At 35.0% G+C, this 25,592-nt stretch overlaps 1 protein-coding gene across 5 annotated transcripts in view; it reads left to right on the forward strand.

Moving 5' to 3' along the window:
* LRBA (LPS responsive beige-like anchor protein) overlaps window positions 1-25,592 on the forward strand; it is a 392,983-nt gene that overhangs the window by 34,861 nt on the left and 332,530 nt on the right. For all 5 annotated transcript variants that reach the window (XM_084285540.1, XM_084285542.1, XM_084285541.1 and 2 more), the window contains 18 exons: window positions 1,189-1,420; window positions 1,557-1,657; window positions 3,794-3,889; window positions 5,593-5,714; window positions 5,821-5,947; window positions 7,236-7,355; window positions 7,650-7,796; window positions 8,565-8,762; window positions 9,695-9,828; window positions 11,110-11,218; window positions 11,330-11,482; window positions 13,428-13,596; window positions 14,910-14,989; window positions 16,306-16,368; window positions 18,129-18,226; window positions 22,861-22,953; window positions 24,323-24,431; window positions 24,786-24,867. In XM_084285540.1, coding sequence (XP_084141666.1) covers window positions 1,189-1,420; window positions 1,557-1,657; window positions 3,794-3,889; window positions 5,593-5,714; window positions 5,821-5,947; window positions 7,236-7,355; window positions 7,650-7,796; window positions 8,565-8,762; window positions 9,695-9,828; window positions 11,110-11,218; window positions 11,330-11,482; window positions 13,428-13,596; window positions 14,910-14,989; window positions 16,306-16,368; window positions 18,129-18,226; window positions 22,861-22,953; window positions 24,323-24,431; window positions 24,786-24,867 — 2,233 coding nt within the window. The remainder of the gene's footprint in view (window positions 1-1,188; window positions 1,421-1,556; window positions 1,658-3,793; window positions 3,890-5,592; window positions 5,715-5,820; window positions 5,948-7,235; window positions 7,356-7,649; window positions 7,797-8,564; window positions 8,763-9,694; window positions 9,829-11,109; window positions 11,219-11,329; window positions 11,483-13,427; window positions 13,597-14,909; window positions 14,990-16,305; window positions 16,369-18,128; window positions 18,227-22,860; window positions 22,954-24,322; window positions 24,432-24,785; window positions 24,868-25,592) is intronic.

Raw genomic sequence — 25,592 nt, forward strand, 5'->3', positions numbered from 1 at the left:
GTGACAAGATTTAGACACTTGAGGAAAATGTATGGTAATTTCAGTAGTTAATGAAGAGCATATATTCTATTTCGTTGTGTAAGTTTATCTTCAGATCCTGCTCAGCTGAGAGAAGGTGTAGGAGCTAATACAGAAGCAACTTACTGTATGTATTTTTGGGGCAGTTTTGACATGGTATGATTTTGGTGAGTGACACTATTGAAGCTGTTAAAGAACAAAGCTTGTGGAAGGAACAATATATGTGGCAGAAATAATGTCTTTTATTAGGTAGTCTTGTACAACTGAGAAGAAGCTGATATTTGAGTCAACCCTACTTGAATTCTTATTTGTAGGTTGTTATGTCATAAGCAAGTATGGCACATTTTAAAGTTTAATATAGTTCCAATGTCCAAGAAAAGTTATAGAAATGTGGGGATTGGGGGTAGAGGTTATTAATTTTATTGAGTACAAACCCCAGAATGAAGTAGGTTAGTTATTCATTCCCCCGTCCCTGTCCCACACCCTTTCCTGGCACATGCGATTAGTTACTAGGTGCATGTTTAAACAAAACCTGCATCTAGGAGACCTGAAATAGTACAGGATTTAAGCACCTGAGCATAATCAAAGGCTTCAAACAGTGCTGCAGTTTCACTTTCATCCAAGTAGAGCAAGCCTTTACTTCCTTTTCATACCTGTGACTAATGAAATTGGCAATTAATACTGTACCAGCCTTATTCAGTATCTCAAGAATGACTCTTAAACATTTGTAAGCAGCAATATTTCTTCTTTGGGCTAGAATTGCCTTATTTCAGGAGTATTAAGCACATCCACAGGGAAGCTTTTAGGGCCACTCTAGGCCATTTAAGGTATCTTAGTTGACCTTGCTCTCTCACCTGCCTTGGAACCTTCCATTGATCTGTTCACTTCACACCTGTGTGCGGCAGCTCCGGACATCCATATCTTAAACTACCCAAAAGTTCTTTTGCAGCAATTGTCTTGTAGTAGCTGACACCTTTGTTAGATCTTGAAGTGGAAGTTGAAACAGGAAGAATAAGACTTGATAGATTGACGTCGATCTCATTTTGCTTTTCAGCTTGTGTTTGATAGTTTTCTCCTTGCAGATGGAATAACTGCAAGAAGATAGTAACTGAATAATTAAATGTGGAATGGTGTTTTGATGTATGTATTTTCTAATCTTTTGTCTGAAAGCTTGTTGGGGGCGATTTTGACCTGGAAATGAACTTTATTATTCAAGAAAAAGATGGCATTACCTGCATGGTAGAATTGTTGGATAAATGCGACGTCACCTGCCAGGCCGAGGTGTGGAGCATGTTCACAGCAATCCTGAAGAAAAGTATACGCAATCTACAGGCATGCACGGAAGTGGGGCTGGTTGAACAAGTACTCAAGAGGATTGATAGAGCTGACAACATGATTGCAGGTACAGCTTCACCTAGTATATGAGTCAAATTGTGTTCCTTTTACGTAAAATCTCATGGGAACACTTACTTATTAATGAAGTGATAGAAATTTGACACTGCATTTTATTAAGTATTATTATATTGTTCTCCTTTCAGATCTCTTAGTGGATATGCTGGGTGTGTTGGCTAGCTATAACTTGACGGTTCGAGAGCTCAAGTTATTCTTCAGCAAACTTCAAGGAGAAAAAGGGAGATGGGTAAAAGAAAACAAACCTGAAACCAATATTTTTGTAGTGTTGTTGGTGTTTTTTTGTAATGTTTCCAACTTAAGAGACTGTGTGATAACCTTAAAATACGTATTTTTAAAATATACCAGGAAATAAAGGATGCCTGCTGCTGTTATATCAATGGAATCTATTTTTACTTGAAAGCAATTAACGCATGTAGAGTAGAACAGTGATGAAATTAAGTTTAGATTTTGGATATATTGACTGGATTGGTCTTCTTGAACACCTGGGAATAATATAGCAATACTACGCATGTGTTTTTATGCACGTGTTTTTACTTTTATAGCTCCAGTTATGTGAAATTGAAGGAAAAAAATATTTTTTTTAATATAAAAGAAAAAAATAAATTGCATACATATGCACATTAATGTGTTCTTATTTTCACGTTGTTTATCTTTACCTGAAGAGTGGAGAGTTTTATTTAGTCAGCAACATGAGAATTTATATCAAAAATTAAAATGAAGGAAATAAGTGCTAGCTGAAAACTCATAGTTTTGTGTGATCTAGAAAGGAAGAAGAGGGTCCACTCTTACTTTTGAGAGCCTTCTTCCCTGAAGATTCTTTTCTTGTGGAGACCACCAGATATGTTTTCTTTAACCCTCAAATTGTTGTTTTGCTGGAATTTTAACAGTGGTTTACCTTCTTGGACTTTTAATTCCACTCCTGTTATCTCTAAATACCTTGCCTAGTGTAGGCAAAAGGCATCTCAGTGTTTTTGTTGCCTTCAAATAATTAAAATATATTTAATATAAAAGCGTGGATGCACAAACAACAGATTTCAAAAGGAGCTCTTGAAATAACTAGTTCACATAAGACGCTCTATATAGGGTTTAAATTTAATAATTGAACGTACAGATTATATTTAACTGTAGCTGAATTAAAGTTGTCTTTGTAACATTAACTTTTTCATTTCCTGGCTCTCTGCTATTTGCATTTAATTTCCCTTTCTTTATTAAAGACTAAATATAGAGGAAGGGAAGAGAAAAACACCATAGTTGCATTGCTATGGAGTTGCACAACTCCATAAATCTTAAAATCAGCAGTGCTGTAAAGATACAAAGTATTTGGCTACAACAAAAATTACCTGGTTGAATTCTGTGGTGCTGAGGACATCTAAACAGATCTCAGTGTTTCCTCCTCAATTTTTTAATTCAGATTTATGAAGCAGTTTGTCTGACTATAATTTTGGTACATTTGAGATACTTGTAATGGATCATCCAGTGCTTTATTTTCAGAGTGGCTGCTTACAAGAAGGGAAAAAGGGCGCTCAGAAAAAGATCGGAAAAGTAAAATTGTAGTTTGGAAATAGATCTACTGGAAAGCTAGGGAGTGGTAAAAGAAAACGCAGAAGTATTCTGCCAGTTTGACCACTATTTGCTGGATTTCTGTTGTTAACTCACATTTGGAGTTTATAATTGCTGAGTATTACAACGACATTAATGCAGAATTAGGGTTTTGGTGGGGAAGCATTAAATATTCACACTGAGCGGTCAGTTTAGGTGCTTGAGACTTATATCTGTCCATGAATTTATATGAAGGGATATAGCTAACTACAGTCTCTTTAATCTGGTATGTCACTGTAATCCTGATGAAAATAAACCTGCCTGCTGATTTCTCCCTTCTCCCTCTTGCGAGCTTTTCCACATCTCTCATGTGCTGGCACAGGTTTCCTGCAACCATAATCTAAGACTGGTTTGAGAATTGCTTTTTTTTTTTTTTTTTTTTAACCCAACAAGTTTTCATCTGGATCAGTTAATTTACTTTGGCTCACTGAAAATCCACCCAAACAGTAATGCTGACGGGCATCAGCAGGCAGAGGTAGTATCCAACATTCAGGGTCATTTTAGCCTACGCTGGATGACAGTGGCTATGGACTTCAAGTCCTTAATTTAGTTATGCAATTAAGTACATTTCAGTGCACCTACTGTGTACTGTGTGAAGGAATCCATGACTCTCTCTTAATGTTGTTTATTGAAAATGCTAAATGTTGTAGCAGAGTATTATTTAACCATGAGCAAAGCTTTAAAATGTGTCTTTGTGTGTGTGTGTGTATAGTCTTATTGGTGTGTTTCATTTATTTACAAATGTAATAATTCTTTTTGTCAGCCACCACACGCTGGGAAGTTGTTGTCTGTGTTAAAACACATGCCTCAGAAATACGGACCTGATGCCTTCTTCAACTTTCCAGGAAAAAGTGCTGCAGTATGTAGATATTTGAAGTATTTTTTTCATTTGTTTTTCTGTTACTAACATTGGTTGTTTATATTCCTGTCCTTTTGGCTCATCCCTCTTTGTCATAGAGGTAGACTCAACAGAACTTTTTTTCTCTGCCTGACACCTACTTCATACTGAACTAAATGATGCTTATAACTAAAGTGCATTTTCACAATGGAAGGACAAATAGTGTTACATAAAGAATAGATATAGATGAGTTTTTTTCACCTGCCTTGAGTAGTTTAGTTATATCTCGTTGCAAGGAGAATCTGGGGAATCTGCTTGCTTATTGATATGTTTCTGTGGTAATGGTGCTTGTGTTAGTATCCAGTATGTGTGGGGAATGCCTTACATCTAGGAACCTTCACTAGTGAAGCCACAGAAAAATATGGCCATACTTGTGCCATTTGTTATTTTTCTAGCAATCAGATAACATGAATTATGTGCTGTACATAATAATTCTCTGAGAAGATGTGGGTCTTAGATATGTATAGGTTGAATACTACTGAAAGATGGCACTTCGTATATTTCACATACAATGGAATTTGGCAATTGACATGTTTCTGATTGTTTTGGCTGTTAATGTAATATTCTTGCATTTAATTTCTGATAATTTTATTAAATGCCTGAACTATATTGGGGTGCTTCAATAACTCCAATGTCAATATTGTCATTTATTTTTAAATCAAGAAGTCTTAGATATTAAGTATTGAATAAAATACTCCGAAAGCCATTGTGATTTAAATGAAATGATAGTACTACCAGTACACAAAAGTTGGCCTCAAAAACATGCAATTTGATTAATTAGCTGGTATGTAGTGAAGGATTTATTGCATTTTATTTGGTCAAGGATAGCTGAATGGAGCATGGGAGTTTGATGACACTCAAGTTCTTTGTTTTTTGTTCGTTGGCATTGATTATCTGGACAGCATCTTTGATCAGAGTTTATGGCAGTCTTAGTTGTAGTGTGTGTTGCAAGAAAGTTGATGGTAATGTTTAAAAAAAAAAAAACAACACAAAAAACCACAATAAAGCTTAACTGTTTGAAACAAAGGGCCCACCTATGCAGTTTACAACTTGGGAGCTTTTAAGCTACTGTTTATACAGTGCTTGATATCGGGATTTTGGCTGGGGATTGTATCACCTTTCTTTTAAGGAAATTTATAGGACTCTCACATTCTAACTGGAAGGCTGTCTGGATGTGAATTTCAAGGAAGATAAGAATCTGTTGATAAATAAATTCTTATATAAAATCATAAATGCTTCTCTTTTTTTTTCTTGCCAACTTCTTTTCGTAATTATTTTCCTGACTGCCAACGCTATGTGAAAATAAGTTCATAAATATGTTTATTCTGATAGGCTACCACAAAAACAAATCTTGAATTTATATTTTGAGGAGTTTTTATGTTGTAATGATTCCACTGAAGCATGTAAATTTTAAAGCATGGTTACTATTGATAGTCTTATTTGAGATATAAAGACCAATTTTTAAATATTTAAATTAATTCGATATTTAACAATGGAGTACAAAGAATGGTGTACAGAAAAAGTATGGAAGTTAGGCCAGATTTTTTTTGGTTAGAGAAACAGTCCACACTCATCGTGTACACGTCTGTAGTGCATGTCTTAAACTGTGTATTCTTTGTATCATGATGTTCAACAATGTACATGAATAACTTTACTTTTTTTAGGCTATTGCCTTACCTCCTATAGCCAAGTGGCCCTACCAGAATGGATTTACTTTTCACACTTGGTTAAGAATGGATCCTGTAAATAATATAAATGTGGACAAGGATAAGCCTTACTTATATTGGTGCGTATTAACAGAAAACCATATTTCTGATATCCAATTATTACTGTTTGTTCAATGATTTCTATTTCCATCTATGTACAATGCTAACTTTGTTCTAATTTGATAGTTTTCGAACGAACAAAGGACTTGGCTATTCTGCTCACTTTGTTGGAGGCTGCTTGATTGTAACATCCATCAAATCAAAGGGAAAAGGTTTTCAGCACTGTGTAAAATTTGATTTCAAGCCACAAAAGGTGAGTAAAAAATACTAAAATCTTTCAAAAATGTTTAATGAATTACAAAAATGTGCATGTGTTTACATGTGTGTAACTAGGAGTTTAACTAGGTACATGCGTAACTAGGTGTTATATTTGTAGAATATATCTTTAAAAATGTATCCTAGAGGGACTGGTGTTTCTATTTATTAGGTTTGCCCCTCTGCAGAAGAATATTTACGCTGGAATGAGCAAAATCATTTTTTGTTCTAATTAATATTTCTTTTAAATTTTACTTAAGATACGTATAAGGAAAAACTAGAAAATGGAGTTTACAAGAGGCTTTATGAATTTTTGAAGCTTGCCTGGTTTCTCTGATAACTCTATTTTTGTGTGTGTTTTATACTGTGTTTTATCCTGTCTCCAGCCTTTCTCTTGTTTTCCACAAGTATTTTGCTAAGGCTCATCTTTAGGTCATTGCTTGACACTTAGTGCGGACAAACGCAGTGTTATTTTAGAAAGAATGTTTACTAATCCATATATAGGTTTCCTTATCAAACCAGAGCAATTACTGGGAGTTTGCTCTTTTTACAGTTTGGAAAATAACAGATTCATTGAATTAATCTGTTACATTTCATGTTCATTGAAATTGTCCAGAACATACTCTCCTTACATTTGGAACTTTTCTCTGCCAATCTTATCAAATGTAAGAACTTAAATGTGAGTTGATTCTATTATTAATGTTCAAGACCTGCTTGTCTATTAAGCAGTATTATGCTCTGTTTAGAATGTTTTCCTTTTCAGTTAGAAATTCTCCTAATGTTTCTGGAGCAACTGGTGTAAACATTTTGTGTGGGACAGCAGGCCTCCTCAGGAATTTCTTATCAGTAATCCCTTGCTGTAAATATGGATTCTGTTTGTGACAATTTGACATGTACAGCCTTTGAAAGTCTTTAAAGTCTGGAGCCATCCTTGCTCTTTGGAATGACAACATTTACAGTAGTCCATCATTCTAAGTGTAATCCACCTTAGAACTTACTTACACAGTGGTTTCAGTATAAATGTTTCTATGTTGTCATGATTTTTTTTTGAGTTTTATGCCATAAATATCTTTTAAGCTTTTAATCTGTGTCTACTTTTTGTGGAAAAATAGGTTATCCTTTGATAGAGCTGTGCAGGAAAACTCAACAATGATGTCTTTTTTACTTAAAACTTTCAATCTTAATTTAATTCAAAGAAACTGTTGAATGTGTAGTGTGCTCCACTTCAATGATTGAGCTACATTAAGTGTCTATAGAAGTTTATCAATTATTTTCTTGTTGTTCAGTGGTATATGGTTACTATTGTGCACATCTATAACCGCTGGAAGAATAGTGAACTTCGATGTTATGTGAATGGGGAACTGGCATCCTATGGAGAAATAACATGGTTTGTCAACACCAGTGATGTAAGTAATCTCTGTTTACCAGTATGTGTAGTTGATCATTTTGATGGATTAAATAGTTGTCCTTTGCCGTATTATTTTGTTCTTTAACTAAACCTCCCCTATTTTATGCATTTGAAAAGAATTAAAAGTCAGTAGTAACTCTTTGGTAAGGGAGTAGGTTCTGCTTATACATCTAAAAACTTACTATTTGTTTCTGCTAAGACCTCAAAAGACATTTTTAATATAAAAATTATAACCTATATTATTCTCATAATTTATTTGTGTAGCTTAATTTAAACCGTATTTCCTTTTCAGACATTTGACAAATGTTTCCTGGGCTCTTCAGAAACAGCAGACGCCAATCGAGTGTTCTGTGGACAAATGACATCTGTTTACCTTTTCAGTGAGGCTCTCAATGCTGCTCAGATCTTTGCCATTTATCAGCTTGGTCTGGGATATAAGGTAGTGTGGAATTGACTATAAAGCCCCCAAAGTTTAATTCTGATAATGTTCTTTATGGTAGATTTTAAGAATGTTGTGACACCTCTGTGCCTCTGAAAATATTCTTACCACTTCATCTTTTTATTAAACTGTTCTGTAAGCCTATGTATCTTCTCACAAACTACAAGTAAACATTAACCCAATTATTTAATCGGGTTCTTGTTTACATATCAAAACTTCTGTGTTGATGGTTGGGAGGGGGATAACAACACCTTTCTCTGGCTAGGTTAACTTCCTCATTGAGGCTGAAAACTAGATCAAGTATTAAGTATTTGTTTTTGGAAAGTAGATTTGTAGTTGATTTTGCTAGTCAGTTTTCCTTGATGTGTGAAGTTAGTGCTGAAGATTAGTTTTGTTGCAATGATTTATTATTTGTTTTGTCACAGCCCTGAGGGGTACTAATTGAAGACTTATTCCCCAACAGCTGTACAAACAAACGCTGAAAAGATGGTTCCTATTCTGTCTGTTCCTCAATTATTAGTTCCTTCTGAGTGAACATTGTTGACTGTCATTCTGTTTCTTAGCTAATGTATTTCTTCTACATTATCTACCATTTTGGCAATGTCACTCCTCAGGGGTCAAAAAAGAAATCTTGCAGTTCTAATTCTGTAAAATTGATTAAGAAACAATATTATTTTCTGTTAATAGTTGTGTTCAAAACTGTATTTTCAATGGATATGATCTATTTTTTTTTCCTTTTCTCTTCTTCAACCCTGCTTCTCATTCCAGGGAACATTTAAATTCAAGGCAGAAAGTGATCTCTTCCTTGATGAACATCACAAATTGTTGCTGTATGATGGCAAACTCTCCAGTGCTATTGCTTTTATGTACAATCCAAGGGCTACAGATGCACAGCTCTGTCTAGAGTCATCCCCTAAGGATAACCCTTCTATTTTTGTTCATTCACCACATGCACTCATGCTGCAGGTATATAAACATTTTCATAGATTTGGAGGATATAGATGATTTCTCTTTGAAAACCTGAAAATTGAATTTAACAGGGATTTGGATGAAATGGAGAGTAGCTGCTGATACATGTATTTTCTTTTTTTCTCTCTGGGTCATCTCAGTTCTTTTCCTCTTGCAGTTCCTAACACAGCTGAGCACTTTACTACCTCAATTTCCAAAGCGATGTGGGCGGTGAGGAGTCAATATTAGTTGCTGAAATTACCAAGCCTGTGTATACTGTCAGGCCACGTGACTTTTTTCTGTGACCATTATCTGAATTACAACATCTGTGTTAACTGCAGTCAGGAAAATAACTCATCTTCTCTCATCTTCCCTCTATTTCATAATTCTACTTGAGTTTGTAATGTTGTATATATAGTCAGATGGACCTTTACCACACTGGTGTGTGGACATGGCATCTGCTTCTTGAATTAATATGGATGCACATCAATTGTAAGAAAAGGTTTCTTTTATGAAGGTTACAGCCTAAAAAAATCTTAGTATTACTAAGAGACTGTTAACCTGTCAGAAACATTCTTCTTCCTAATTTGTCACACACTTCTGGTCCTCTGCAAATATTGTCTATCTCCAGCCCTTTGCCCTGTTGATATGATACTCTTTTCTTCCCTGTGCTTTGAATGCGTCATTCTTTTAATGTGCTAGAAGCATTTTCTAGAGTTTCTGTATTATTAAATGCTTGTTTTAGAGTTTGAAAGCTACCTCCTATATATTCATCTGAGTATTTACAGTGCAGATTGTTTCTAAAGCCAGACTGGGCATTTAGGGTGGCTGTAGCTGTATGTCTTCTTTTGGCAATAGTACAGTTTATATACTGAAGAAATTTTGAACTATTTCTAACAAACTTTTAATAATAGTTTCTCAAAGAGACATCTTTATTTCTTTTTTGTCAGGATGTGAAAGCAGTCTTAACACATTCTATCCAAAGTGCCCTGCACTCTATTGGAGGAGTGCAGGTACTTTTCCCTCTCTTTGCACAATTGGACTACAGGCAATATTCATCAGACCACGTAGACACAACTGTTTGGTGAGTGTGTTGTAGTTATTGTGTTCTGTTCTTTATTTCTTTTTTTATGTGGATGAAATTACCTCTTGCTCTAACAAGCAAGTTAAATTCACTTGTGGAATAATTAGTTCCATCTAAAAACAAAAAGATAGTGTTGTTGTTCAGCATATAGTGAAGTATGGTTATTTTGTACTGAATTTTCTTTGACAGTTCATACAACCAAAAGGCACTCATTTTCTACCTAACGTTTTGTTGTGTAACAGAATTATGGACAACTCTTTCTGAGCTGATTCTTGTCACAGAGAAAATCCATTGGGGAGGGCTTCTGTAGAAAGCCCTGAAAAGATGAAATTTTCAGTTATATTTAGTTGTTCCTTGGATTTTTTTTTTTTTTTTTTTTTGTCTTCAGACATTATGGAAGATGGATCTTCAAAGCAGAATAGAAGAATGAAAACGTGATCTGTTTTCAGCTCACTTGTTAACACTCTTGAAATAGTATTTTGATATTTGAAGTAAAACCTAAAACAGTCTAGAGCTGTCATTTTTCTTTCCTCTACTACTCATTACTGCTGAACTTTAGGAGCGTATAAATCTTCTGGCTTTTCCTCTGGTTTCAACACTGTTTCCACTCAGTCCAACATCTGAACAGGCACAGAAACTGGTGTAGTTCCTCAGAGTAGTACTAAAGCAAAGGAATTGCTTTTTAGAATCATGGTTTATTTGTTCTGTTTCATTGCAATTGTAGTTTCATGGCTGTTGAAAGATGATCTACGTCCATACTATTGTGAAGAGGGAGTGGTTACAATGTTCTTTCAGCCCATTTTGTACATCTCAAGACCTCTTCTGAGATGGCTCAGTCTTGTACATCTATGTGATGAGTTGAGGATTTGATCCAGATGCCAAGTAACCCATCAAGAGAGGGTTTTTCAGCTGGCTGGTGAAAATACTTGCTCATTGGAAAGCAAAGCAGTAGCAGGTGGAATAGCATTTGTCTCTGAACTTGAACTTCTGTAACTGAAACATGAAGCAGAGAGAACCACACACAATGTTGCTTTTCTGCAAGAACGGGTTTTTAGAAGAATTTTGCTATAATCTCAGAGTCCAAAATTTCAAGTTAGAAATGTATTAATTAATAGCAAGAAGTTAGAGCTATCTAAATTTAATCTTTGGTTTTAGAAATTCTGATCTAAGCACTTATTTAATGCGTTACTTTTATTTTTGATCTTTGTGTTGGAAGAGTTAATTTGAAAATAATTTCTGTCTCATTGTGGTAACACTTATCTAAAATACTATATTTTTCAGTTCTACGTTATTGGCTTTTATCATGGAGTTGTTGAAGAACTCCATTGCTATGCAAGAACAGATGCTTTCCTGTAAGGGCTTCCTTGTGATAGGATATAGTCTGGAAAAGGTAAAGCAATACTTTTTTTTATGTCTCGCATTAATGTTGTGGGTTTTGGGGGCAGAAATAATCTTCCTAGACTGTTGCAGGGTTCTTTCTTAAGCAGATTTTCTTTTACAGTCTTCCAAAGCCCATGTTACACGAGCTGTACTGGAGTTATGCCTTGCCTTTTCAAAATACCTGAGCAACTTACAAAATGGGGTGCCCTTGCTGAAACAGCTGTGTGATCATGTTCTCCTTAATCCTGCAATATGGATTCATATCCCAGCACAGGTAAAATTGTTTATTCTTATGAATAAGGTACCTTTTTGATATATCTCTTCGGAAGTTTTGAGACTAAGGCTTGCCTGCCACTGTTAAAGATCCTGGCTCCCAGCAGAAATTATATAGAAACTGTTGTCAGGCTACTTTTCTGCATATAGTGGTCAAGTGTTGCAAACTCCCAAAACATTCAGGCAGTTTGGAAACCTGCAGCACTCAGCAGAGCAGAGCGTGGTGACTTCTGGGGTTCCTGACCCAGTCAGCATTCGGATGGATTAATAGGCAAACCCCAGCAATTTTTAAGAGAAACCATGATAGGTGTCTAATTTGAAGTCTTTGTTTAAATTGATGTTGTCCCTGAAGAGTTCTTCTGTTTTAGTGAATCTGTGCTCTTTGTGAGTGAACTGTTTGGACTGGAGCTTTCCAATTAATTCTACTTTAAAAGTAGTTTCAAGTTTAAAAGTAAATTTCCAAAATTTCTGGATATAGTGTATATACAAGGGAATAATTAATGGAAAACCTTGTGTAGGTTATTGGTTTTTCAGGAAGAAATTGTAGGATTACTCAGGACTTGGAATTTACTATATTTAAGTCTGTCTCTTGTTTTAAGATCTTTAAAAGGTGTATTTTGATGTAGTACAGCATTTTCAGTCCTTTATTCTTGGAGAGTACTTAAAGCCCTCACACTTTTTAAGGAATTTTGCTTTGCTTTTTAAACAGATCATTTCAAAGTTTTATGTTAATCCTTTGTCAAACTTCAAAAAAAACATGAAATGTGGTTATACAAAACAGTCATTCATTTCAGGTGCTGAACTATTATCAAGAATCAACACTGTGGCATAAATATTACAGATAGCTTACAAAAGAATTATTTCCTCTCTGCAAATAATTGTACTGGACATTTCATTTGTCTTTTCTTTATGTTGCTCTACAAAATATAACATTTTATCAGTATCTTGAAATTTCTGGTAGCTAAGTGTTGTGGTAGCTATTGTTGTTCTAACTGCAGACATATGAAACAATTGGTAAGATCATCTGTGAAGGAGGATAGGAGTGCACATATTTTCTTTAAATATGTGAGCCAGCAACATGCCTATAAGGCCAAGGTAGCTAACAAGATCCTGGGCTTCATTAGGCGGAGTGTACCCAGCAGGTTGAGGGAAGTAGTCTTGCCCCTCTACTCAACGTTGGTACGACACATCTGGGCTGCTACATCCAGTTCTGAGCTCTCCCCAGTATAAGGGAGACATAAACACGTTGGAGCGGGGCCAGCAGCAGGCAGAGGAGATTAAGGGACTGGAGCATCTGACACATGAGGAGAGGCTGAGAGAGATGAGACTATTCAACCTGGATAAGAGAAGGCTCAGGCAGGATCATCTTGTTGTGCCCAAATACATAATGGGGGAGGGAAGACAAATCTAGATTCTTTGTGGAGGCCATTGAAAAGGAGAATAAGCAATGGGCACAAATTTAAAGACAATAAATACAATGTAAATGTAAGAAACAACTTTCTTACTCTGAGGATGAGCAAACTGGAGCAAGTTGCTCAGAGTTTGTGGAGTGACCATCTTTGAACATTTTCAAACCCAGCTGGGCACAGTCCTGAGCAGTTTGGTGTAGTTGACCCTATTCTGATCAGGGAGTTTGGATGATCTCCAGAGGTGCCTTCCAACCTCACCTATCTGTGATTGTGTGAATGTTGGGCTTTCATGTTCTTTTAAGTGTGCACCACCTTTTAAAAAAAAAACAAACAGCAACAAAACCCACGACAATCTGTAGTTTTAGAAATAAAATCATTTTTATTCAACAGTTAGTAAGAGCTTTCAGAGTTTTTGTGACTATGCTGAGAAATTCTATTCCTTTAAGCAATTTTAATATATGAAATTTAAGAATGCAGTTGCTTGATATGTTCTAATTTTCCTTTAATGATTTTGAATCTCCTAACTGGGTGTTGTAGGTTCAGCTGACCCTGTATACTTACTTATCTACGGAGTTCATTGGCACTGTTAACATCTATGGTGCAATCCGGAGGGTTGGGACCGTTCTTTTGGTCATGCATACCCTGAAGTATTATTACTGGGTAGTGAATCCTCAGGATCGCAGTGGTATAACTCCCAAGGGCGTAGGTATGTATTAATTTCTACTCTCACAAGCTAATGTGTGTTTTAAGCAGTGCTGTATGCAATGTATAGAGAAGAACTATAAGTGTTTCAGATACTGTAATGGAATGGGTTTGCTGGAACAGTTCAAGCAGAATCCATAGGATATTCTTGAAAAAGGTCTTTTTAAGAAACCAGTGAAAACATTTGAGGAAAATAATATCCTCTGTGATCAAAGACCCACATGAAATGGAAGTGACTGTAGAAATGGTAGGGTTTTAAAAGGGTAGACTTGCGCCTGGTTGCAAAGAATATTTTGTAGTATTTAGCATCTTGTAACTAGCAAAGCTAAATTATTTGCGTATTTTTTTTAGTGAAAATATGAATTTACTTAATTAGTTTTTGAACTGATTTACTGAGCCTAAGGAAAGTATATATGTAGGGTAATCTTATTTAAATTAATAGCTGATTTTCACTAGGCTGGTCTGTATTGAAAATAACTTTTCTTAAACCAAATATTCCTGTGTGCTTATCCTGTGTAGGATACATACGCTTGTCTAATCACTTGCATTTGCTACTTGATTTGCTTTTCTCTGATGAATAAGATAGTAAAAAATGTGAACCTATGAGGAAATGTAAAAACTACTCCTAGAAATTTACTTGCAACTGTTCACTTGCTTTTGGTATGAAAGCTTTTACTTGTCTTTGACATTTGGTTGCACCTGTTGTTTTAACCCTGCCTCTCTTGGGAACTTCTCAGTGTTTGAGTATTCAAAATGTTTTAGTGGAGGTCTGCTCTGCACAGAAATGGCAGAAGCAAGTCCTCTTGACTTGGAATCTACAAATTAAGTCTTTGGCTTTCAAGGTAATCTTCAGATATGGCATTGTAGGATTGATTTTTATTGTGTGTGTAGCGTGTGTGTAATAAAGGCATGTAGCTCTTCCTTTCAGCTTCAGTAGAAGAACTTTTAAAAACAATTTTAAACTGCAAAAATCATCTGGGAACTGTGACAAAGTTCTCATATCAATCTTTTTCTTTGCATGAAGTTGGTTCATAGGTCCTGCAAACAAATGATCAAATTCTGAAAAGAATGTAGAGGAGTGTAGAAAACAATATTTAATAAAAGTTTACTAGAACCTCACTAGTCAGGGATTTTACTAATAAATAGTAATAGAATGTATTACTACTATTTTGTAGTTAAAAGTGAAAGAAAAGTAACTGCCTAGCACTGTCTTCTTCACACAGTGAGTGCCTTTTATGTTCTGTATGTTAAAATGTATGCTATGCTATTAACCACTATTAATTTGCATTCCATGTATCTACTTTTCTTTCTTCGTAGATGGGCCACGGCCTACTCAAAAAGAAATTTTATCTTTGCGAGCATTCTTGTTGATGTTTGTTAAACAGCTAGTGATGAAGGTAGGATATCCAAATCTACTTTCATAAGGAAATCCACTTCAATATAATATTTTTGCTAAGCATGTTGAGTTTTGTAAACAAACAAGTAAATAGAAATACCATATAAGGTGCATCTGTTGTTGTGGCTCTTGCCACAGACAGCAGTGCTGGAAAATGCATTTTTCTCCTGTTTAAGCTGTTTTAATCAAAAGTAGAGCTGTTACATTGTTACCTTAGAAAAAAGAAAATGCCACATTTTCTGAAGTGCTTCAAGACTAAAGAGCAATATTTGACATTATATTCTGTGGGCCAGTTGGACAGAGGGGGGGATGAGAGAGAGACTACCAATACATTTTACAACCATTTGTTACGCAGTAGAGGAATACAGAAATTCAGCAGCTCTACTGTGTATAGAGTTGTCTTAACCCTTTCCTATTGTAAGTTTTGATTTCTCTCTTCTTCCTTCCCTCCTGTATGCCATGTCTTCTGTGTTTGAATCTAGCTCCCTTTCCTTTCTTCCTCTGTGTTGCTAATGGACCCTGTGCTGCTATCCAGAGCCCCAGCAACTGGAGGAGTTTTATTTATTTTTTTTGTCAGAGATTTATAGCTTGGACAGTTTAGGATGGAATTCCACAAAGATAGTAAAAGATGTTCGTGGTAAAATGCTGATTTTTCTGCAAATTTTCTATTTGTACACAATGGTGCAAAATCTTTTGGAGAATTCTGAGACTGACTTTAAAAAATGAAAGCCCTAGAAAAGAAAAAAATGTGTTCTTGATCCTGTTCTTAGAAACTTTGTTTTTATTTTCACCAAAAAACCCTCAAGGCATATTCCTGATGTTAAATCATTTATGGCTTTTAATTCCTGTGAAATTGAAAGCAACTGAAGTTAGGATTCCATAGTAGAAAGTCAGATGCGAAGTTGGCTATAGGCCTAGCTAACAGGTATATAATTAAACATCCGGGTCTACTATGAATCCTCTTTGCAACCTTAATTTAATTATTTTACTAATGGAAAGCACTCAGTTCATATTCTATGTATCAATTAACATGCACTGTTATGTTACTGTAGCAATTTCTTATACTATGTTACTATCCAGCCTATTTTTACACCTGTATTGGAGTTGTCTTAATGCACTTCTTCCAACCTTCAGTGGGTCCTTTCTGTGCAGATGAAAAGCTATCTTCTGTGTATGAAACTATTATAGAACCAAACGAAAGTGAATTTGCCTTGTGAGACTTGCATTGTATAACAATAATGGCTTGTAATGATGCTCTTTTGGGAATGATTCTTTTGTACTTGAAAGATGATGCTTCAAACTTGATTATTTTTAAAGGACTATGGAATAAAAGAAGAAGAATTGCAGGCAATCCTCAATTATCTACTCACTATCCATGAGGTAATTTTTTAATGTTTGTTTTTCTGTGCAATACTTCTGCAGTTTGTGATCACAAAAGTATCTGTATTTCCAAGTATTACCTTCTTTATGCCACAAGATGGCTCTGTAGAGGAAGTAACAAATACTATTGTAGTGTGCCGAACTGCCAATATTCTTGCAGTGATTTAAGCACTATGTTCAATGTTAAATTGAAGTTCATTAAGCCAGTAAGTCAGAATGGTTTCCTATGTTGTTCTAAAAACCGATTTGCCAAGCAGAAAAACAGATGGTGAGACTGACTTAAAAAAAAAAAAACAAAAAAACACACACACAAAACAAAGACAAAATGTTGTTTTATGCTGCCTAAGTAATATTTTTTGTTTTGTTTTTCAGTCCTTTTTATTTTGCTTCTTAAATAAAGCAATAAAATTGAAAACATGCATTAAAAAATAAAGATGTATGTTAATGGCATCTACAAGAAGCATATAAACTTAATTGGGAGAAAATGTTGGTTACCACTGATACATCTGCATCTTCATATTTTAGCACCAGGAAAAGGCACTTTATGCCAGATGCAACATCAAAGACAAGGGAAATGGGGACATAAATCTAACTGATCTCATCTCTGTAAGGGTGCTTGAAATGGGTAAAATAAGGAATTAATTGAACTTCAAGCAGTACAGATTTTCTTTTTCTTTTCTGTTTACACCTATATTTTTCTTTTATTCTCTGTGCTTGTTACTGGTCCATACGCTTGGCAGTATCATGGTGAAGCAACTTAAGTCATTCTACTTCATATGGAGATGTAAAAAATAAGACTCTTGGTAACATATAAGAGTAAACCAGAATAGCAAAAGCTTTATGTGGCCTTCAGATGAGAAGGTTATATTTTTAACTTTTAAAGTTTGCATGGTCAAGTCTACAACGCCGAATCCTAAAGAATTAGGTATCTAGTGTATATTCGGAAAAAAACACCAATAAAAAAGTAAAATTCAGCCTTATCATAGGGCTTATTCATCAGTGATAGCGTATGTGATAAAAGCTAGTAGTGTCTTTAGGTGAAAACAGTTCTTCAGAGGGATGTAAAATAGATTTTCTGATAGGGAAAGAATCAGAATACTTCTTCAAAAGTGGAAAATTCTGGCAGCGTTCCTTTTAATACCATGAAGAATGGGAAAAGAAAAAACAGTTGCATTTTGCTACTTCATAGGTTATTTTTAGTTATAATTAACTTGGAACAAATTCATAAGATGTAGTTTGAAGTGCTTTGGACTATTAGTGTGAAAACTTTATTGAACAGCTTGAATTACCCACTTTAAACATTGCCTGTGGCAAGCTGTGGTATTTTTTTTTCCTAGGGTGGACATTTATTAGTAGAGATTTTGTGTTAAACACCACCCTCTGTCCCAGAAAACGTGCAGCATTTATTTCTAGCTCCTGTGCAGTAAAAGAGAGGGAAATGTGCATACAAATGAGTATGTGCATGGAAGGAAATAACATAGTCTAATGGTCCATTCCCTGTCAAAGGCTTACTTCCAAGACACAGATGTGTCACTTTTCACTCTATAAAAGAAAGTATTTTTTTCATAATATTTTCTCCTGGTTACGTGCACTTGCCTTCCAGGTCTATAGCTCTTTTGATCCTGGCCTAATTGTTTTGGTCCTTGGTTTACTATTAACTCTCCAGATAATTTTGAATTATTTTGTAGTGATACTTTTAACCAAAACAATGCCCTAGCATAGATGCATTTTAATTCAAATGTATAACTTTTATTCAACAGGATGACAATCTAATGGATGTCTTGCAGTTGCTTGTTGCTCTGATGTCAGAGCATCCAAGTTCTATGATCCCTGCTTTTGATCAGAGGAATGGATTACAGTAAGTTGAATTTTGTAAGTGGGAAAGGAAATAGTATTTTGACCATACTGTTGCTTGCTAGAATTCCCATGAAATCTGAAAGGTCCTCATCAGTGCATGTGTTGCAGTCTCAGACTCCTCCTCTTGGGAGATTTTTGCATCCAGGTGTTCTTTCGACAAGAGGTGATGTTGGATTTATCATCAATGAGGCCTTTGTAAAAATGTTTCCAAGCTGCTGGTTGTGCTTAAACAGGTAGTGATCAATTTGAGTTAGTCCATACATAGAAGTTAAGTCTTCATCTACAAGCATTTAGTCTTTTGCCTCCCATTCTTGCATATGTTTTTGGAATGGGAAGGTTTGACAAAAAATGTTTCAGGTTTCTTCTTATCTTTGTTAGCTTTTTTTAAAAATGCATTATCAGAGCATTATCAGACTTTAGCAGAAGAAACCTTTTATTTGTTTAAATTGTCACTTTGTTGTGGACTGTTCACAATCTGTGTTCCCAACAAAATGAAAGATACTGCTTAACACTACTGTGATATAAAAGTAGGGAAAGTAGCAAATTCTACCAACAGTAAAAGCACAGGAAAAGATCTGCTAGAAAAAAGCTCTTGTGACGCTGATTTTTTATTGTAGTTCTTAGATAGTCATCACATTATTGAACTTCTCTAATTTAAAATGAATCTGCCTGGACATGGCAGGGAAAAGATTGGAACAGGCAAGCAAATAGAAGACCAATTCCTAGAAGAGTATGTAGAATGGTAATTCTCTTGCTATGTAAAGGCAGAGTCTCTTTTCATACATTTTGTTGCACCTATTGGTTAACCCCCATTTATACATACATTTTTTTCAGTTGCCCTTTCTCAAGAGACAACATTCAGGCACGTTCATAATTGTTTTCTTCCTTCTTAGTGCTAGGCTGTGTTTTTTTTTTTACCGATTTTCTTCAGCTTTGACTTCATTTGTATGGTAATGTATTATGCTATGGGAAACTAATAAAAACTCTAAATAATAAAGTATTTGAATGTCATGTTGGGTCTCCAATGTAATATGTTTGTTTTTATTTAACAACTGGCAGTAGACATTTTCTTTTTTATTAACTAGTATATGGGCAAGTCAGTATGAATAGTGAGTCCACTGTGAGAAATCATTTTGCTCTCCTGTCTCGTTTGTTACATGCCTTGCTCTGGTATCGTCTCCAGTCACTTAATGGGTTGCTTGTACTCTTAGTGATATACCTGCTCTTTGCAATTTTTTATTAGTTAAAAATTTAAAATGAACCTATCTGAATAAATAATTGTACAAAAATATATTTTTAATTTAATTAGGTAACCCTCACACTGTTAAGAAAAGCAGGGAAATGGATTATGTCCATTGGATGAACAGGGTATATTTGGCATGCTCAGTGGTTTGGTTCTGTAGTTGATGTGCTTGCAGCTTTCTTCAAGATAAATTATTTGTTGTAAATTACTTTTTTTAATCACTCTTGGGATTTAATTTAAGTTCTAATATAGAACTAGATTTTATTTGTCTTAGTTGTCTTAGGTGAGGTGTCCTGGATTTATTTATCTGTTCCTGTCTTTAGCTATGTAAAAGGAAAGTAATATATAAGTAGTGGTGAATGCTCACTTACATATAGATAAGGTCTGTATATTCTGGATAAGTCCTTTGAACTGTTTATGACTGACTGAACTAAAATGCAGTGTTGTAACACGGAATATTTTTGGAAAGGCTCTAGAATCACTGAGATCTTTATTATAATAAAGCTATGCAAATTTCCTCAAGAATCTATTCAGGAAAATATACATGAAAAGGTCCAATAAGGCACTGTGCCTTCTAATCCAATATAATTGCTATGGAACATTAGGACATTATTATTATTATTATTATTATTATTATTATTATTATTATTATTATTATTATTATTATTATTATTATTTTGTAGAGAGAGCTTAGTAGTCCTTGTTGTTGTAATCAAATCAAATTTGGCAGATTCAAAGATCTGCCCAATATCGTGGGCTATAGCTGCGTCAAAACCAATCTTCATGGTGGTGAGAACTGTACTGTCTGAAAAAGAAATGAAAAAAGTAGATGTAAATGATAACAACATGAGAACTAAAACTAAAGTTGTTTATGGGAGATTTACGAGCATTGAGAAAACATTGCATTCGTTATTTTTCACAGTGATAGAAGATCAATATTAGAACCTTTCACTATCTCAATAAATGTGTTTTATTAAAAGATTAAGTTTTAATTAGTAACAACAACTGTTTTTTATTTATGAACATAGTAAGACGTTAGTAGCACTTAAACATGGATGAATACATAGTAAGCATGCACTGCAAATTATTATTTAAAAGTTAAGGTAAATACTAGTCTGATTTATTTTATTTCAGGAAGTAGAAGATGTACACGATGAGATCTGTGCGGTATTACAGATTAAATTAGTAATGTCAAATATAGTTAAGGTTTCTGGACTTCCCACTGTAAGATGGCATTTCTAGTTGTTGTTAATTTATCTAACTTTCATCTGTTGTGTGGATATTCTCCTTGCTGTGTTGACTAAACCTGTTTTGTACCTTGCAAAAACTATTTTAGAACTGTTCGGATAGCTAAGTCTAGTACTTTGCTACAAATGCCCCTCACTGTCTGAAAGCTGCTTAGTGGAGAATTGTTAGCAGGTATAGAGCAGGAGTTTGGCACTGCAGGTGTGGTGAGAGTCTCTGAGTAGACCATGGTCAGCAGGATGGGGAGGAGAACCATAAGAGCACATCTGAGAAAAATCTGTGGGTTGAGATGAAGACAGTTGAATAAGTGGAGGAAAAAAGGGGAAAATGAATGTTGCAAAGGCAGTCACTTGGCACTTCCTGGAACTAGTTTGATGCCCAGCCAGTGTCTGAGCAATGACTACCTGGGAAAGATTCCCCCCAGTTTTATTGCTGAGCATAATGTACATGCATCATGGAATATCTCTAGTCAGTTTGGGTCAGCTGTCCCAGCTGTATACTTCCTACTTCTACCTCAGCCTACTTCTGGGATGGGCAGAGAAGGTCTGCATGCTGTGCAAGCAGTGCTCAGCAATAGTTAAAATACTGGTGTCTTATCAACACTTCTGGTCACAAATCAAAAATGCAGCACTGTACAGGTTGTTCTGAAGAAAATTAACTCCATCCCAGGCAAACCCAGTATAGACTCACACTGTTGTCTGATGTGCTTTTCCATGAAAACTTCTCCCAGTTGTTGAAGCAGTAAGCTGCTGAAATCTGCTGCTTATGGCTCTTGCAGTATGAGCTGGAGATGCACTTCTTTGAAAGTAGGGTGTCAGTCGGTTCACTCCAGTCCTTGTGGTGCTGGACATGAGAAACGAGAACAGGTTTGCACAGAAAGGTACAGAGTACAGGAGACAAAGGTCAATGCGGATAATATTGAAAGGACAGGTAGGAGGGAAAGAGATACAGGCTTTGCACACCAAGCGGAAAGGTTTGTTGTTGGTAAAGCACGTATTGCTGGAGGGTGTATTCCTTCATCTAAGGTCCATGGTCAGGCAGTGCTCTATTGTCAGCAGAGATCTCTGGAGGCACTGGTTAAGTCTTTTAGAATCACCTGTAGCAGCTGGTCAATAAGGAAAACAACTCCTACCAACTAGCTTAAGGTGTGGATGCCTACAGCAGCAGAATTCTGACAGTGAACTGTTCAGCTTTTTTTGAAAATACAGGTAAACTACATTGAAGACTATTTTACTTTTGAAAACTCCTTGTGGTTACTAAATTAAGAACTCTGAAGTTAGAGACTTCTGAAATATGGGCTGTTCAGGAATTTTAATTTGCCTACTCCCCTTTTCTACACTAAAAAAATTTTAATATAATTTAACCCACTTTTGATTCAATGAATAAGGTAAATTTCCTGAGAAGGAATGCTGCTTTAAAAATGTAGAGATGAGAAGCTTTCTAGTACTCTGGGACAGTTGAATGGGCAAATGATCCTGACATAACTTAATGCTGCTTTGGAGAATGGGTTGCCAGGCAGATCATTTCCAACGCATGTCCTTAGTTGTCGCTAATTATTGGTTTTTAATTTTTCTGTGGTTCCAACCTGAGAAACCTGATTTCTAGAAGACATGAGTATTTGCTAGTATAGCTGTGTTCAGCAAGAGCCTCCTTGTATAAAGAGGGTTGTATAAATGAATTCCTTTTCAAGGCCCTTGTATTTCGACTAGAATGCTAGCTTTATTGTCTGCAAATGTTAGTGGTAGTAAAAAAATAAATAAATTCATTCGTCACTGTACCTATACAGCCAGGTATACATTAAAAGAATTGCTTGATTAGTTTTCTGGGTAAATATCAGATTAATAAAGCTTTGCATATAGGAATCGCAGTAGCCTTTTTACAGATCTATATCTATCTATGTATCTATCTATCTATCTATATGCTTTAGCTATTGATATTTGGGAGATGGTTAAATTTGACTATAAAATTTTTAAATCTAATTATAAAATGTGAAATCAGAAACTATTGTGCAGTTGATTTTATTAATAGTCATCCTTTTAAAATAGCCTCAGAAAAACTCATTTGCGTTTTACTTCAGTTAATTTTCCAAGCCAAAAACTGCTGTATATTTCAAATATTTTAGGAAGCCTTATGTTTTCTCTGCTTAGGGTTGTCTACAAGCTTCTAGCATCAAAAAGTGAAGGCATCAGGGTGCAAGCTCTGAAAGTGATGGGATATTTCTTAAAGCATCTTGCTCCAAAGTAAGTACTGGTTTAAGTCTATCAAAAAGAAAAAAGAGAAGAAGGGGAAAAAAAATGCAATCATCTTATGACACTTATAAAATCATGTACATATAAAATCACATATATGTGGTATATATGTTTATATGTACATCATGTATTTGAGTGTATGCATTTTTTTTGTAAATAAAATATAACTATGTTGGTGGTTAATAATTAAATACACTTCACCAAATAGCAGCTGCTATTCTTTAAGTACTCTTCACTTTGTCATTAATCCATTTCTGACATGGTTGTATTACTAGTGTCTAGGTATTATCGCTTCCTTATCAAGTTCATTTATTTCTTACTTGCATTGTCTGCCTGCTTTTTAAAGTGTACTTTTTGCATAATACCAGTGAAATCAGTAGCAAGAATTAGACTGTTGAGATTGAAACCCATATTGCTTACTGAAAATTAGGTTTCAGATTTCTCAAATGGCTTTTTAAACCTTCTTAATAAAATTGGTTAAAACTGCGCTAATATTGAACAAATGTACTAATTTTTTTTTTTCATGTGCCTGGTTGCCTGTGTGTCTAAGCCGTTTTGTGATGTGAATTTAACTAAGATAAAAGACTATATGTGGTTGTCATGGCTCAAGAGTCAAAGCAGATAAATATTTATCTTTACTCTACAACAGAAGAGTATTTTACAAATACATAAAAGTTTTTGCCCTTTTACTGAGGTGACTAATGTAGGAATTGCTAATCATTCTCAGTTGAGCCTGCTTGGTAATTTACCTGTGAAATTATTTGTAATTCAGTCATGACCTTCACGTCTGTGTTACTAAGGCTATGGACATACATCAGTGCTATTTGTCCTTACTTTGAATAGTGGAAGTGTTGCACAGATTTCTCCACTATTTTTTGAGATGTATTTTATCAGCATGTTTTTTAAATTTGTTTCTTTTTATCGTGGAAGTCATGAAATTGTGGAGCTGTGACACATAGTGTGATACTGATATTCATTAGCTGAGTTAGCCGGGAACTTTGCTACAATGCTAGATAACGCTTGAGATCGCTGTCCATGGTTAAAACGTGTTTTTGAGATAAATGAGGACAAAGATGTTTATCTTTATCTTGGCCTTAATGTTTATCAAGAAAGGTGTGTTCCATCTTTTTGGGCCCATGAGTGAGTGGACCACATTTATGAAAAAAAAGATGTCTGTCTTCAGGGAGTGACTAGCACTTCCAGAATTGTTACACTTGCACTTTTCATTACCCCAAAGTGAAAGATTTAAGGTGCCAAAAACAACACCAAAAAAAATGTTTTCAGTAATTTTAGATTTTTGAGGCATATTTTTTAGCGATTTTAATATGTAAGCTTATTTTATCTTTCTGTACAATTCTAGGAGAAAAGCTGAAGTCATGCTTGGACATGGATTGTTCTCTTTGTTGGCTGAAAGGCTGATGCTTCAGACAAGCTTAATCACCATGACCACATACAATGTCCTATTTGAGGTAGTAATATACTGTAGTTAGGATCCAATCTTTATAATTATTTGTAAGACATTGTTAGAAAATTGCTTACATATTTGTGCTGATATGTTCCAGATGACACCAAAACCTTTGTGTGATGTAGCTGAATGCTGCTTTTTTTTTTTTTTTCCCAAAGCTCACTACTTCATTTTTTTTGGCCTAAGTTGGTTATGCTCATTATGAACAATTCTAGATAATAAGTAAGGTGAAAATATATTACTGGATAATAAGTATAACTATGATGAAATGATGATGCTGTGTAAAAGATGGATCCAACTATTTTTCAGTAGGCTCTCCTTATGGACATTGACGTGGCATCTTCTTTCTTCTCTCTAGATTCTGACTGAACAGATTTGCACACAAGTGATACATAAACAACATCCTGACCCAGATTCAGCAGTGAAGATACAAAATCCTCGTAAGAATTTATATAAATTTCCAAGTGATACCAGAATAAAAGTCTTCTGAGAGTGCTTATTAATTACTTTCACCAGTCTTAATTCTAATCTCAGTTATACACAGGTTTTCATAAAAGAGATGAGATAATGTACATTTAGTTGGAGCTATTTAGGAAGCAAGTCTTCAGTCTTTTGAAAGGCATTTTACAAGTCTAACTGTGTATGGAGTTCATAACTCACCCCTTTTGGCTGTGCAGTCATGTTATGAAATAGTTTTTCAAGACTTGTGTGCACAGAATATTTTGATTTAATACATGTTAAGGTTCCAGCACAATTCTGATTGCATTATTTAGTGATGCCAGACTAAATTACGTGAAATACGGAAACAGCCTTCATTTTAAATTACCTTCAATGCAACAATGCTAGATGGAAAGTAGGGGAGAAATGTATCTGCTCGCTCTTTTGCTTAGGTTACTTTATGGAAAAATATCTTGATATGAAACTTTTAGATGTCTTTTGAACTAGGAGGAAATACTCTCCTTTCTTGATTTCTATGCATTATTAATATACTCTTTATACAATACAATAGAGTTACAGTAGCTTTGGGAGTTTGGCTTTTTTTTCTGGAGATATATAGATTTTTTTAACTTCATAGCTGCTTTGTTATTAAATGTAGGTCACAGTTGTGGGTTTGCTTCATGTGGAAAGTGGGGAAGAGTAAGGAAAGCAAAGCAGATGGAGAAGA

This window comes from Netta rufina, assembly GCF_964035555.1.
Source record: "Netta rufina genome assembly, chromosome: 4".
In the NCBI taxonomy this organism is placed as follows: domain Eukaryota; kingdom Metazoa; phylum Chordata; class Aves; order Anseriformes; family Anatidae; genus Netta; species Netta rufina.